Source organism: Convolutriloba macropyga, chromosome 6, assembly GCF_964194025.1.
Source record: "Convolutriloba macropyga chromosome 6, txConMacr16.3, whole genome shotgun sequence".
In the NCBI taxonomy this organism is placed as follows: domain Eukaryota; kingdom Metazoa; phylum Xenacoelomorpha; order Acoela; family Convolutidae; genus Convolutriloba; species Convolutriloba macropyga.
Window position 1 is genome coordinate 13871853 of NC_134473.1, and position 16036 is coordinate 13887888.

At 36.1% G+C, this 16036-nt stretch overlaps 2 protein-coding genes across 2 annotated transcripts in view; one reads left to right on the plus strand and one right to left on the minus strand.

The window, feature by feature from the left end:
• The window catches only part of LOC142341500 (large ribosomal subunit protein uL18-like), a 302218-nt gene that overhangs the window by 198813 nt on the left and 87369 nt on the right, over positions 1-16036 (plus strand). The gene's annotated exons all lie outside the window — the stretch shown is intronic.
• On the minus strand, positions 46-8712 carry LOC142341498 (E3 ubiquitin-protein ligase RNF126-B-like). The gene is made up of 2 exons (XM_075392471.1): positions 8264-8712; positions 46-845 (listed from the first exon to the last, which is right to left on the minus strand). Exons 1-2 carry the CDS (start codon positions 8653-8655, stop codon positions 179-181), a joined length of 1059 nt encoding a protein of 352 aa, XP_075248586.1. The 5' UTR covers positions 8656-8712; the 3' UTR covers positions 46-178.

The following is a 16036-nucleotide window of genomic DNA, read 5'->3' on the forward strand; positions in this document are numbered from 1 at the left end:
ATCTCAATAACCGCTGGGACTCATTTCCGCGAAATTGGACCAAAATTGAAGCTAGTTAAAGTTAAATTAAATCAAAACTTATTTGAAATCATTTTTACATTTGCAAAATTTAGCGCACTCATATCATGGGGGGTAAGGATAATTACACTGGGCTACAGCTAATATACATGACAGTCTTCTATCCATACGCATTTGAGTTTCGAAAAATTGACGGGTCGGGGTCGTCTAAATCCTCGTAATTTGGAACCCTTGGGGAAGCCGAAGCACCGGGACCTGACTGAGGGGCACTGTTTGCGTCATCCAGTGGTTTCCGACAAACTGGACAGGCATTGTGAAGTTTTAACCAGGGCTCAATGCACTCTTTGTGAAACAAATGGCCACATGGAAGGCACTTGACAGTTTCATTAAGAGAGAACTTATCTTGACAGACGCTGCAGTCACTTTCTGCTTTTACATGATCAGAGTTGATAACCACAGACCCTATGGAGTCAATTGTGGTTTGACTGCAGGGAGGGGGACCTCCTCCTTCAAGCTGGTCCATCATTTGTGTTAATATCGCATCCAAGCCACCTGGACCCCAGGCATAGTCTTGCGGATTGCCATTGACAGTGACAACGTTAAAGGGAGGATGCAACATGAGCCCGTCTATGAGTCTGTGCAGTGCGTCGTTTGAAAGGGGCATTCCCTGAGGCAGAGCAGTGGGAGTGCTCAGCATAGTCATGTCCTCGTTTGAGTCAAACACGATGCTGTGTGGAGTAGCCGGCATTCTTGGGTGACGTCGAGGACGACGGTGTGGTCTGCTAGAACTACTCCCCTGTTGAGTTGTGGTCGATGTCCCGTTTCCTCTAAACCAGGTAAACAAAAGTTTGCATTGACAATATTCAACTGTCAAACGCTGATTCATCCAGATAATGGCGCATAATTTTACATCATAAGATTTTAACTCTCAGTAAAGGAGTTCTCTGCTCATATTAATTATAAAAACAGACCATCTGATTGACCCGACTCCTATCATTCAATTGCTCCATCGTCAGCTCTACTGACATGAATGTCGACAATTAGAAAATTTAAAAATTTTTTTGGAAGATATGCAGTTAGTGGCGAAACTAAAAACATCAGGTAAAACAGACCAATGATTACTAAAAAGTACTAGATAATGTTTTATCCAGAACACTAAAATTCGTCAATTTAAAATTCCAAATTTGCGATCTCCGCCTCGATTTTCCTATCAAACTTTCCTAGAGTAATAGAACAGAAATATAAATGTGACCTATTGCCTTTATAAAAAGACGTAACTCAATGTATTATCAAAACACAACACTTGATTGGCTTAAAGGCTCACCATTAACTCTACTAGTTGTTCCGACTCCACTTGTGGGGGGAGAAACTATATACTCAAATGGGTTTTTTTTTGTTCAGACAATTTTGGTCGATCGATATACTCATCGTAGAGAAATTAAGTGGTATCATTAAAAAGCTCGCCCAGTGTAGAAATCGAAATTAAAGGGATTATTTTCAATTTCGCATTTCTTGAGGAGCTATCGAGGATTGCAGTTTTGTGTGAACACCGCATACGCATATTTGGCATGATTTTGTTCACTTTTAGTGTAATTTTTTTCTTCAAATAATCAATTTTTTTAATTTAAATATAAATTCAAAATTACATTTCAAACCACAAAATGAATCAATTTTGTGTTCCTAATAGACAAAAGGCAATAAAAAAGACTAGTTCTGGTCTCATAAGAAAGTTTACAATAAAAAAATTGAATTCTATCTGAAAGCTTTTTTTTAAATAAAACTTTTCATTTCTTTGTTTTCTTAGGTCACCTAGAAACTAGTCACTTTTCATATCAAGCTTCCGGTAATGACGAACCCTAATTACGGTCAAATGAAGCCCAATGAACAAAACATTCGTTTTCAAGGAATCACTCAGTTATCGTAATTTAAAATGAAATTTTGATTTTCTTTTTGAGGTTTTACTAAATTTTCGGAGTCTTATGGCATTCACTGACTCGTTGACCAAAACTGCATTAAGCTCCGTAATGAGCATTAAAGGAACCTATCTAGTGCTTTGAGTGGACAGCTGATGGCTGTTAAGTCTTTGAAAATAAATTCTCGAAATTTTTTTTAACATTGATCAATCATAAACCTATTTGCGTGAACTTTGAGTCAGTCACAGTAATGACAGGATCCCCTTTATTCCTACTGCAACCAAAACGAATCAGTTTATCGGTTTTATCTTCTAGTTATTGGTTTTATGACTTCGAAGCCAAAAGATTTTTTAAAAAATTTTAAAATTTTTTTGGTATTTTTGATTCCCGTTGAAATCTTAACACATTATCCTTATATTGATAGCTCCAACTGGCTTAGACATTCAATGGATTGAAGATAAATTTTTCAGATAAAAGGTTAAGTTTTAAATGGCTTCGACAGTTTCTCGCACTTTTCTACTGAATTTTTGGTTTTTGCCTGTATTTGATGATGTTTTCGTAGTCAATAGTCTTATTGTGATGCCTTATTGATTACTTATGCACGAAAAACATCCTTATCCTCCCAATGAGGAATAACCGAGCGTATTTACTAAATTCCGTTGAAAGCTATTAAATTTAATGGCTGTTAAGACTTTGAAAATAATTTTTCAAAAAATTTTTGAACATTAACCGAATTTAATTTTTTTTGGTGAACTGTGCTTCTGTCTCTGTAATGACAGGATCCCCTTAATTCATACTGCAACCATAATTAGTATAAATTAGTATAAATTGAAGGAAAAATATATAGTATTCGGATAATAGCTAATGATTTTATTGGCTTCAATAATTTGTGCTTTCGCAAATTGTTTAAAATTTTTTGAGTTTTTCCGCATTTTTAGTCTCTTCCTATGGCTTAGTCTAACCGAAGACAGGCCGTATTAGCTTCATAATAAATTTTTTATTAAATTTATTAAGAATTATTTTGTTAAAAACTAATGTTTTTAACGACTTTAAAAATTATTTGGTTTACAAAATGTTGATTGATTTTTGAATTTCGACTCATTATTTCTTCTTTTGTCGATTTGTTACCTAGTCTCATTAAGGAAAATTTCCATCTCCTGTATAGTTGGGAATAATTATATTTGAGGTTTTATCCGATTAAATTTTGACGTTGTTACTACGTGCTTTTAAATTTAGGTATTTAGTTTTTGCCGTAAAATTCTTTTTTGCTTATCTTGCTGTTTGTTTTTTATCTTAGTTTTTGTAATTACAGATCTCGTGAGCGCTGTATTGAGGTCTGGCATTATGTAATTCACTTAGTTAGGTTTTGTAACGATTTTTTTTCAACTCAAACATCTATTTTTGTTATCTCTTCATTTGGTTGACAATTAAGGCAAAAATGTACATGAGCTCGGGTCGAAACATAATGTGCGAACGCACATTAGCGAGCCTCCTTGTTTTTCTATTATCCTTTATGGATTGCTGCTGTGGTTATGCGCTCAGCTATTAGAAGACTGAGCTGTCGGACAAATTATCTTTCTAATAAAGATTTTTTCTGATCGTGAGTTTGCTAAAAACTTTGTGTTTTGCTGAGATTTTTATTCAATTTTATGGAACCAACTGAGCTGCAGAGAGCAGGTGAAAAGCAGTACCTTAATATATCAGTTATGCTATACATAATTTTACAAAACATTTTTCAACCAGTCGAATTCCAGCATCACCATATGCAATAAAAAAAGAAATGAGTCCACGTATTTAGTACTATCCGTTGAGCGCTGAAAATCAACCACAAAATTAGATTTCAGCCGAGTAGGATTAAAAATAAGAACAGAAAACTTTCCACCGGGAACAAATTTATAACAAGCGATGGGTTGGGAGAAGGGTCGAGGGGGGGGGGGCAAATAAATCGCTAAATCGCCGGATGGAGGGTGATCGGGGGAGTATTGGGGGGTTGACCGGGGTGGGGGTTAAACTTTTAAGATTAAGAACCACCCTTCACGCTATCAAATCGTCTTCTCAAAACAGTTTTGGTGAACCGCATACATAGAGACTATTAAAGCGTAATGTTCTAGGAAAGCTACTGAACCACTTCATGTCCTCCTTCTTTACCTGTTTTTCCCGCTTTTGAGGACAAAAAGTTGAAAGGGTCAGACGAAAAATTGTTCGCGTGAAAAATTTCATCAAACAAGACCTCAGGACCAATAAAATTGCTACAAATTTCTTTTGATAGCAATTAGTTAATCAAATGAAACGAACAAATATAGAAGTAGCAGGAGATTCGTTGCCTGTCTGGCTTAGTTAGACAGAAAATACAAAAATAAAAATTCATAGCCAAAGGTCGCTCGAAATAAGGTCAACAGCAGCCTCAAACACTATATTAACAAAAAATAAAGAAGGGAAGAGTCGAGCAGGAAGTAGAAAGCACAAATCTGTATGACTACTATTTACGAGTTGCATAAAAAATAGACAAAATTGGACGGCTGTCGGCATGTAGAAGACTCAAAGTCACAACCTCATCCTTGAGAGAGATGGAAAGAACTAATTAATTAAATATTTGGAAGGAAATGAAAAGTCACCACTTAAGAAGAAAATAAGCTTGGAAGCGTTAGGGAAAAAATACAAATCCACAACAAAACAATCATTAAACGTCGCACTAATTATCTCGTACGCCTGGTGGTGGGAAAGGTTGGCTTTCATAGTATGTAAGTACAAGTTTTGAGAAGAAGTCAAAATCGTACGACAAAAATTCTCTTAAAAAAGACCACAAGGACTCAAATACTGCTTCAAAATTTCAAATTTTGTTTGAAGAACAATAAAAATAATAACCAATGGTTAGCTTCTTTAGAGGAAACAAACGAATCGAAAAAGAAATACCAAAAAATCTTCAGATACTGGAGTAAATTAGCAAGAGAATCCCAAGGGACAAGCTCAAAATTGCAGGAAAGCAGAAATAGGGATCGGAGACAGCAATAAGAGAACGAATTGATCACATTGAAGATGGGAGTAAAGATAACGGATGACATAAAGAACGAATGGAAATGTCACAGAAACGAAAGAAAGATCGAAGTAATAGAGTGCTATCAATGCAGACAGATTTTAACGTCGGTAACAGTCCTGCCAACGCACACCGTGTGGTTCAACACAAGACCAAGAAGTACAGAGGGAGCAAAAAGTGAACTACGTTTTAGAAGAAAACCAACCCTAACAATAAAATGAGCTGCAGACAAAACGCAACCAAAGAGCTACAGAGAGCGGCGATGGGTTGGGAGAAGGGTTGAGGGGGGGGGGGCAAATAAATCGCTAAATCGCCGGATGGAGGGTGATCGGGGGAGTATTGGGGGGTTGACCGGGGTGGGGGTTAAATTTTTAAGATTAAGAACCACCCTTCACGCTATCAAATCGTCTTCTCAAAACAGTTTTGGTGAATCGCATACATAGAGACTATTAAAGCGCAATGTTCTAGGAAAGCTACTGAACCACTTCATGTCCTCCTTCTTTACCTGTTTTTCCCGCTTTTGAGGACAAAAAGTTGAAAGGGTCAGACGAAAAATTGTTCGCGTGAAAAATTTCATTAAACAAGACCTCAGGACCAATAAAATTGCTACAAATTTCTTTTGATAGCAATTAGTTAATCAAATGAAACGAACAAATATAGAAGTAGCAGGAGATTCGTTGCCTGTCTGGCTTAGTTAGACAGAAAATACAAAAATAAAAATTCATAGCCAAAGGTCGCTCGAAATAAGGTCAACAGCAGCCTCAAACACTATATTAACAAAAAATAAAGAAGGGAAGAGTCGAGCAGGAAGTAGAAAGCACAAATCTGTATGACTACTATTTACGAGTTGCATAAAAAATAGACAAAATTGGACGGCTGTCGGCATGTAGAAGACTCAAAGTCACAACCTCATCCTTGAGAGAGATGGAAAGAACTAATTAATTAAATATTTGGAAGGAAATGAAAAGTCACCACTTAAGAAGAAAATAAGCTTGGAAGCGTTAGGGAAAAAATACAAATCCACAACAAAACAATCATTAAACGTCGCACTAATTATCTCGTACGCCTGGTGGTGGGAAAGGTTGGCTTTCATAGTATGTAAGTACAAGTTTTGAGAAGAAGTCAAAATCGTACGACAAAAATTCTCTTAAAAAAGACCACAAGGACTCAAATACTGCTTCAAAATTTCAAATTTTGTTTGAAGAACAATAAAAATAATAACCAATGGTTAGCTTCTTTAGAGGAAACAAACGAATCGAAAAAGAAATACCAAAAAATCTTCAGATACTGGAGTAAATTAGCAAGAGAATCCCAAGGGACAAGCTCAAAATTGCAGGAAAGCAGAAATAGGGATCGGAGACAGCAATAAGAGAACGAATTGATCACATTGAAGATGGGAGTAAAGATAACGGATGACATAAAGAACGAATGGAAATGTCACAGAAACGAAAGAAAGATCGAAGTAATAGAGTGCTATCAATGCAGACAGATTTTAACGTCGGTAACAGTCCTGCCAACGCACACCATGTGGTTCAACACAAGACCAAGAAGTACAGAGGGAGCAAAAAGTGAACTACGTTTTAGAAGAAAACCAACCCTAACAATAAAATGAGCTGCAGACAAAACGCAACCAAAGAGCTACAGAGAGCGGCAAGTGGTGCTTTGAGCAAGGTCAAATGAGCTGCCTGTTAAAGCTCACACAGAAATGTTAGCATAGCAACTTCAGATCGGCAGTTATCAGAGCCGCCGTGCTGATCACAAAACAATCTCTTCAACCAGTTTTCGTTCCATGAGACCGACACTAAATGATACTTATAGGGACCGTGTGAAACTACACACCAACAAAAAAAGAGCAATTACATTGCAAAGAATACAAAAATGCGCTCAATAGCATCCAGCGACACACGGTCCATACTCAGTTGAACAAAGACAGCATGCAAAAAGCCACATCTCCCCCAGAAGATAGCAGAAAAACAAACGCTGCCATGAAATGCAAGTATCCGATTAGCACAACTGAGAACTGGATTCTGCCCCCTGCTAAACTCTCACGAGTAGATCTGTAACATTGTTGATAACCGCAGTCCCAAATGTGAAGTAGCACCACATTCTCAACTGCAGTAAGAACACCACGGATCTGAAAGTGATTGGCCTGTGTGAAAGACCAATAGAGGTAGCTAACTGGCTGGACTTAATACCGTCAGTCCAACACAATCACACTGCACATAATTCTCCGCCTTCCTTGCCCCTTTTCCCCCGATGTTGTCGATGCCCCTTCTGTCCCCCCTAACTCGGGGACGGTATGTCATTCACCATGGCGTAGATGCAGAAAGGACGCCGCACTACAAGCAAGTTGTGGATAAGCAGTCACACTACTACTAATAACTATTTTTATCATGATACAAATGCAACTAAGGTACCAGTTAAAAACGGCAATAAGCGCCGTGTCCCGCCAAAACTACCGGCGATTGCAGATCTGTGCTACAGCTGCAACAACGGCAAGGTGAGATCAGATCAACATTGACTTGAACAAATGAATTGAACATTGACGACAACGATCACTTTTTACAAAAAACGATTGAGATAAAAAAAAAGCCAAGCCCGGAGCAAAACGATTTTTTTCTGCAATAAACATATTACAATCAATGCAAGCATACGATTTCGGTCAGAAACTTGTTTGTACTTAGATACTTGATTTACGCAACTTGAGCATCCCGACTTCTCAAACTTTTAAGATCCTATACAAAATGTCAGCATAAATAAACAAAACTATAAATTGAAGAGGAAAATTTTTTCTCACAAAATTGGGGTGAGTCAAAATCCACAAAAATTATGAGACAATTTGTGCATCAGCAAAAAACCTATGAGCTCAGCAAGATTCCAGCAAGTTCCAGTTCAAATTTTTAGAAGTAAGCTGTTTAAAATTATATAAGATCCTTTGAAAGACCGAGAGGATTCGATATGAAACTGATAGCCAAAATTCAGGAATTGGGAAAATTCTAAAAAGGGAACATATAAATTTTATGCGTTTATGGTTTGAAATACTTCAAGCCAATAATTTGGATAATTGTTTCTGGTTCATCCTCAATAAACGCAGCTTTTGTTTGTTAATTGAGCACTGGAAAATAATTAACAATAATTTTGTTTATAAAATTCAGCTTGCTTCAGAATTAATACTCTGTATATCTTTTTTCTTTTCTCCAGAACTCGAATTAGACATTAGAAAGAACGGAACTCTCGATTTTGTTGTTAATACTTAAACAATGTTCGAGAACCTTTTTTGCTAAACGAATTGACAAACCCTGATTGTGCCCCCGTTGAACTCGGTCCAGGCATTACGTGATCAATTTCATCGGCCATTTGTGTCGCCTGACCATTTGTGCTGGGAGACGTTTCTTGCGGTGTGTCTAACGTCGAATTACTGCCCATATCAGTTGCACCAAAACCAGGCAGGAATGCGCTTATCAGTGAGAAGACATCATTCTGGTAGTCAAGTGCGTGTTGGTTTAACTGTGAATCTTCTGCTTCGAACTCTCCCTCATTTTCGCCATTAACTTCCTCAATAAACGATCCGTTACATGTGGGACAAATTAATGTATCTGGACTGATTGGATCAATAAACGCTCGACATTCATGACAAAAATATCTGGTCTCCATCCCATCAGGAAGGCCATTGATTAAGCGGGTACTCATGACGATAAAGTTCTTTCGATGATTGTGGCTCCAATTCAGTTAAGTTTCTGAAAACAAACACAAGAGGATTTTTCACATTCAAAAAAAGGTAAATAAATTAAGAAATGCCCCTCCCCAACACTTTCACATTCATGACTACTTTGGTTCATGTGTGAATTTAAAATCATATGACAGTATACTCTAAAAGGACGTTCGTACGATTTGTTAGCAGAAGTATGATACTAATAATAAAACCGAACTTAGTGTTAGCACCAGGGGAGGTTAGTTCCATTGATCCAAGTTTCATAGTAAATAGTTTCATTTTATATGGCGACGGCACCAGTGTTGGAGAGTCCCTTGTAAATATATAAAAAGGACCGTGTACACCTCATCTGACTGCTATTGGAGGACTGAGCTTCAACTCCAACAGCAAACCCCTCGAGGTCTTCCCCATTATATCCCCCCCATCATGGTAAGTATACCATAATGGGGGGGGGGCGATATTTTCATGGGGGGGCCTATAATGGGAAAGACCCAACCCCTCAAACGTCTTCAAAATCTTCTGGAAAGTGGTGGCTCATTGAAAGACAAGACTGACATTGTGTTGTTGCACGACATTGTTAGCAACTCAATCAACGGTCACGTAAGCAACAATTTCCGACCCTGCTCAACAAGAAAGTTAGTAGATCTTGCTTACGTTCAAACATCAAATTCGTTCAAACATCAAATTCATGCTACTGTGTATACGAGACGAAGTCAAGCGCCCAGCGTTTTAACAGCAATTCAGAAGGCAGGTATCATGGTTGTCCAAGCGCAAAACCTCATTTCGAAACAAAAACGCAAGCAACCACAAATTTCGGAAGAACTCAAACAAGTACACCCGTACCTAACTTTCAGAGTAATTCAGTACTGAATCAAATCAGAAACTATTCTGAAAACGTTCTGAATCAGTACTGAAAGTTAATATTATTCTGAAAATGTTCTGATTCAGTTCTGATGCCGACTGAATGGAAGGTACGGGCATCCAAACGTGTAACTTGATCGAAAAATTTTCCTAGCTGTGTGCAGGCGTGAAGAAAACTTGTTTGCCGCATTCAAACAACAGCGATAAAAAAACAAGCAGGGCAAAAATCAGCGAGAAAATCAAAAGCACAGGCAAAGCGATCATAAAATTGGTTCTTAAGGCGACTCTTTAACGGATTAAGTCCCTTTGAGTGAAAATGAGTAAGTCTATCTATCAACATCAAGCCTTTCGTTAGCTCTTTCTCCTTTCTTTTTCCTGTTTCCCCTTTGCACATTGTTTCAAGCTTCCTATAAATAACAAAGGTAACAGAAAAAGCGATTTTAGTACTTACTGCAGTGTTGCGCTAGTTAAATTAGTTAGCTCTATCCTTATCGATACTGCAGTGTTGCGCTGGTTAAATTAGTTAGCTCTATCCTTATCGATCCTAAACAACCCTGTATCCATTACACTCTTTGGGTGCTCTTTAACCACCGTTTGTAAGTTTTTCAGAGCAATCTATTTATAAAAACTATCTTTTATGGAAAGTGAAAATCATTATGAGCAATGGAGCCGGCAAGTTCCACACCTGCCGATGAAAAATGAACAAAGAAAATTTTATGTGTTCCTTTTGCAATAAAACAATGCACATGACCAAAGAATGCACTGATTTTGACCAGAAAATTATTGAACTCCTCATTAAGTTAAAATCAAGCTTACCACACATCTGTAATGAAAGTGTTGTGAAAAAAGAGCAAAGAGTTTAACGAACATGAAATTGATAGAAGACCTTTGCATTAGAACCTTAAAAACTGGGATCAAAATTGGGGAAAAATGGGTTAAATATATTGAAAGAAACTCAAGCACTGCATCCAAAATCGAAACTGATGCAAAATGACTAAATATTTTTGAAATATTTTGTCCCTCAATGTGCGTCTTAAATCTAAAACGGAGAAGTAAACTAACAAATTCAACAACAAATTCTAACTATGACGTCATTTGTCTGACCAAAATTTGGCTTACCGCTAAAATCCCCACCTCTGCTCTATTTTTCCTTCTTACTCAAAATAGCGAAAATATGAAAAATATGAACATTTCATAACAAAACAACGTGACGTTTCAGCTGCAATTAGAGATCATATAAAGCAAATAGAAATAGTTTACACCAATGCAAAAGGGACATTGTTATCGTCAAAAATTAGAACGAAACAAAAACCTATACTTTCAAGCAATATCTATGATCCACCTCCCAACAGTCCTTAAAAATGGAATATTGAAAATTTCCAAATGCTAATTCATATTTTATGCAAAAACGCCACAAAGGTAACCGAAAATTGTCATATCAGAATTGCAGGCGATGTCAATTTTCAAAAGCAAACTGGAGTCAAATAAGCTCTACTGACCAGTATGAAAATCGGTACTTGAAAATTTTGTTGGGATCTTTTCCGTTTGTGCCCCCCAGTTACAGAGCACGTGCCATTACATAGTAAATCATTATGTGAAAATATGGCACGTGCGTCTGGGGGGCTGCAAATAATATGCGCCCATTAAGCTGGGGGGCACAAATGGAAAAGATCCTTTTTGTTGATTCATACTTCTCAAATGTCGCCAACTCACAACTGGATGTTGTCCCAACAATCGAGGCAAGCCCAATCATTGATTGCAGCTTTGATCAAACTACAGTTTAAATGAAAAACCATGTTTCGATCAAAAACCGATCCGAATTATAATAGAAGCAACTAGAAAACGTGAAGATTCTGCAAAACATATCAAATTGGCTTGCAACAGAGATTAGAAAGCCTTAATTAACTAAAAGATGAAACACTTTTTAACCCATAATTGCTATAGTAACATAAATCACCTCGTTAAACAATGGTACGATTAGGTAACATTGATCTTAGAAAATTACATTTCAAAAGTCACTAAAGATTGCTGTTCCCTACCACCTTGGGTATCTAAATCTACCTATTTTATCAAAAAAAAATTAGCAACCAAAAAGGCAACTGGAAGATATGAAACATCGATCGAAAAAAAGCGTTCAGAAAAGAGCTTCATATGAAAATGGATCCAGATCTAGGGGGGTTCGAAGCCGATATGTTCCTAAACTTCAAAAGTTCAGAAGCAATCAAAAAATCTGAAATCAATTCGACTAAAGACAGCTATTCCGCACACGTTAAGATATCAAGATTAGTCCACAGAGCAAGGCAAAGAAAACGAAAAAAGAATTCTTCGATGAGATTTTCCACAGTGTCTTCAATCCTAACACTGCCAAGCAGATTACTTTGAAAACAAAAAACTTGACATAATTAACATCACGAAGTCTAAAATCATAACTATACTTGAAAATTTTGATTTCAACAAATCTAGTGGACTTGATAAGATATGAAACATTGTTCTGAAAACTGCAGTAAAACGCTGTCAAAATCAATACAGCTTCTTATTCAAACAATTGTTAACAAGGATAATTATCCTGAATTATCGAAAATAACCAAGTCTCACCTATTAATAAAGAAGGAAACATTGTAGACGTTAATAGTTATCGGCCAATTAGTTTGCTATGCTGCATCTCCAAAATGCTAGAGAAAAAAAGTTTGAAAAAACTTTGCGAATTCTGCAAAACAAAATTACACGAAAATCAATTTGGCTTCCCAAAAAAGATATCAGCTGGGATTCAACTTTTATTTTGTTTGATTCAGTCTACCTAAATGACGATGATAAACGGGTTCTTGAATTAACCTTATTCTATCTATATTTCGAGAAAACGTCCGATAAAAATGATATTGACTTGTTACTACACAAGCAGATGAAAAAAGAACTCGTTGGAAAATTTTTGTGCCTCCTAAAATCATATCTGGAAACTGGAAAACAGTTTGTCGAAATAATTCAAATGATTGTCTAAGTAAACTCAGAATGATTAAGAACGAACATGAAATTGATAGAAAAGATCTTTGCATTCGAAACTTGAAAATTGAGATCAAAGATGGGGGAAAATGGGTTAAATACATTGAAAAAAACCCGACACCGCATCCAAAAAAGAAACTGATGCAAAATGATTAAAATTTATTGAAATATTTTGTCCTTCAATATGCGAAGCGTCCTAAATCTAAAACGAGGGAGGAAATGATCAAATTCGCCAACAAATTCTAATCATGAATTCATTTGTCTGACCGAAATTGGGCTTACCATTGAAGTATCTATTTCTGCACTATTTTTCTGGCTACCTCAAATTAGCGAGATAATAGAAAATGTGAACATTTCAAATTAAAACATGGAGATCATATAAAGCACAAAAAAATAATATTACCCTAATGCAATAGGGACATTTTATTATCATAATTAGCTCAAAATTGAAACATACACTGTTTTGCTCTGTCTAAAATCCACTTCATAACAGTCCAATTAAATTGGTTATCGGAAATTTTGAACTGCTCATTCATATTTAATGCAAAATCGCCACAAAAAAAATGTTAAATCATATTTTCAGGTGATGTTAATTTTTCAAAAGCAAACTGGAATTAAATGGGCTCTACTGATGAGAAGAAAAATCAGTACTTGAAAATTTTGTTAATTCAAACTTTTCAAATGCCGCCAACTGACAACTGGATGTTATCCAAACCAATGAGCCAGAACAAATCATTGATTGCAGCTTTGATCGCAAGCTTTTTTTAAAATACACTTTAGATGAAAAAACATATTTTGATGATAAACAGATCAGAATCATAATAGAAACAACTAGAAAACAATACGTATCTGGAAAATTTGCTAGAGAAAATAAATTCTGAGAAATTTTACGAGTTCAGCAAAACAGAATTACAAGAAAATCAATTTGACTTTCAAAAAAATGATTCAACTTTTGCTTTTCTTTGATTCAGTCTACCTAGAAGACTGTGATAAACATGTCATTGATTTAACCGTATTCCATCTAGATTTCGCGGAAGTGTTCAATAAAGTAGATCATGAATTGTTACTACGCAGGCTGATGAAAATGGAATTTGCTGGACAATTTTTATGCCTCCAAAAATCAAACCTGGAAACCGGAAAAGAGTTTGTTTAAAAAAAGCAACGAAAAAACAGAGTAATCAGAATTTACCAGCGGAGTACCACAAGGATCAAACCGTAGGCAACTCCTTTTCCTGATTTTCATAAAACAGCTACCAGACACATATCCCGAGCTAGAGAGTTATGGTTTCACCGACGACTTTAAGTTAATAGCCATCACAAATCAAGATCTAAACGCATGCGCAGAACAACTCGACATATGGTGATGCAAAAAAACTGTATGGAAACAAACACAAGCCGATTTGAACTTTTAAACAAAAAGAAATAAGAGCACATCTTTATACAACATCAAATTGTGCAAATGTGCAAAAAGATATAGGTCTAATGGTCACAACTAGTCTGACCTGGATTAAAATTGGGATAGACGTTTACAAAAAACTACGAAAGCTTTATTTTCATCTCAAACGTAAAGTGTCATTAATCTGTTCAACATCTGACCAAAATTTGGCTTACCGCTAAAATCCCCACCTCTGCTCTATTTTTCCTTCTTACTCAAAATAGCGAAAATATGAAAAATATGAACATTTCATAACAAAACAACGTGACGTTTCAGCTGCAATTAGAGATCATATAAAGCAAATAGAAATAGTTTACACCAATGCAAAACGGACATTGTTATCGTCAAAAATTAGAACGAAACAAAAACCTATACTTTCAAGCAATATCTATGATCCACCTCCCAACAGTCCTTAAAAATGGAATATTGAAAATTTCCAACTGCTAATTCATATTTTATGCAAAAACGCCACAAAGGTAACCGAAAATTGTCATATCAGAATTGCAGGCGATGTCAATTTTCAAAAGCAAACTGGAGTCAAAGAAGCTCTACTGACCAGTATGAAAATCGGTACTTGAAAATTTTGTTGGGATCTTTTCCGTTTGTGCCCCCCAGTTACAGAGCACGTGCCATTACATAGTAAATCATTATGTGAAAATATGGCACGTGCGTCTGGGGGGCTGCAAATAATATGCGCCCATTAAGCTGGGGGGCACAAATGGAAAAGATCCTTTTTGTTGATTCATACTTCTCAAATGTCGCCAACTCACAACTGGATGTTGTCCCAACAATCGAGGCAAGCCCAATCATTGATTGCAGCTTTGATCAAACTACAGTTTAAATGAAAAACCATGTTTCGATCAAAAACCGATCCGAATTATAATAGAAGCAACTAGAAAACGTGAAGATTCTGCAAAACATATCAAATTGGCTTGCAACAGAGATTAGAAAGCCTTAATTAACTAAAAGATGAAACACTTTTTAACCCATAATTGCTATAGTAACATAAATCACCTCGTTAAGCAATGGTACGATTAGGTAACATTGATCTTAGAAAATTACATTTCAAAAGTCACTAAAGATTGCTGTTCCCTACCACCTTGGGTATCTAAATCTACCTATTTTATCAAAAAAAAATTAGCAAGCAAAAAGGCAACTGGAAGATATGAAACATCGATCTAAAAAAAGCGTTCAGAAAAGAACTTCATATGAAAATGGATCCAGATCTAGGGGGGTTCGAAGCCGATATGTTCCTAAACTTCAAAAGTTCAGAAGCAATCAAAAAATCTGAAATCAATTCGACTAAAGACAGCTATTCCGCACACGTTAAGATATCAAGATTAGTCCACAGAGCAAGGCAAAGAAAACGAAAAAAGAATTCTTCGATGAGATTTTCCACAGTGTCTTCAATCCTAACACTGCCAAGCAGATTACTTTGAAAACAAAAAACTTGACATAATTAACATCACGAAGTCTAAAATCATAACTATACTTGAAAATTTTGATTTCAACAAATCTAGTGGACTTGATAAGATATGAAACATTGTTCTGAAAACTGCAGTAAAACGCTGTCAAAATCAATACAGCTTCTTATTCAAACAATTGTTAACAAGGATAATTATCCTGAATTATCGAAAATAACCAAGTCTCACCTATTAATAAAGAAGGAAACATTGTAGACGTTAATAGTTATCGGCCAATTAGTTTGCTATGCTGCATCTCCAAAATGCTAGAGAAAAAAAGTTTGAAAAAACTTTGCGAATTCTGCAAAACAAAATTACAGGAAAATCAATTTGGCTTCCCAAAAAAGATATCAGCTGGGATTCAACTTTTATTTTGTTTGATTCAGTCTGCCTAAATGACCATGATAAACGGGTTCTTGAATTAACCTTATTCTATCTATATTTCGAGAAAACGTCCGATAAAGTTGATATTGACTTGTTACTACACAAGCAGATGAAAAAAGAACTCGTTGGAAAATTTTTGTGCCTCCTAAAATCATATCTGGAAACTGGAAAACAGTTTGTCGAAATAATTCAAATGATTGTCTAAGTAAACTCAGAATG

Bases quoted from the DNA above. Each gene is read 5' to 3' on its own strand.
- LOC142341498 (XM_075392471.1), bottom strand. From the start codon at position 8,655: ATGAGTACCCGCTTAATCAATGGCCTTCCTGATGGGATGGAGACCAGA. The intron at 846-8,263 runs GTTTGTCAATTC...TACCTGGTTTAG, and splicing joins TCAACGGGGGCACAATCAGG to AGGAAACGGGACATCGACCA.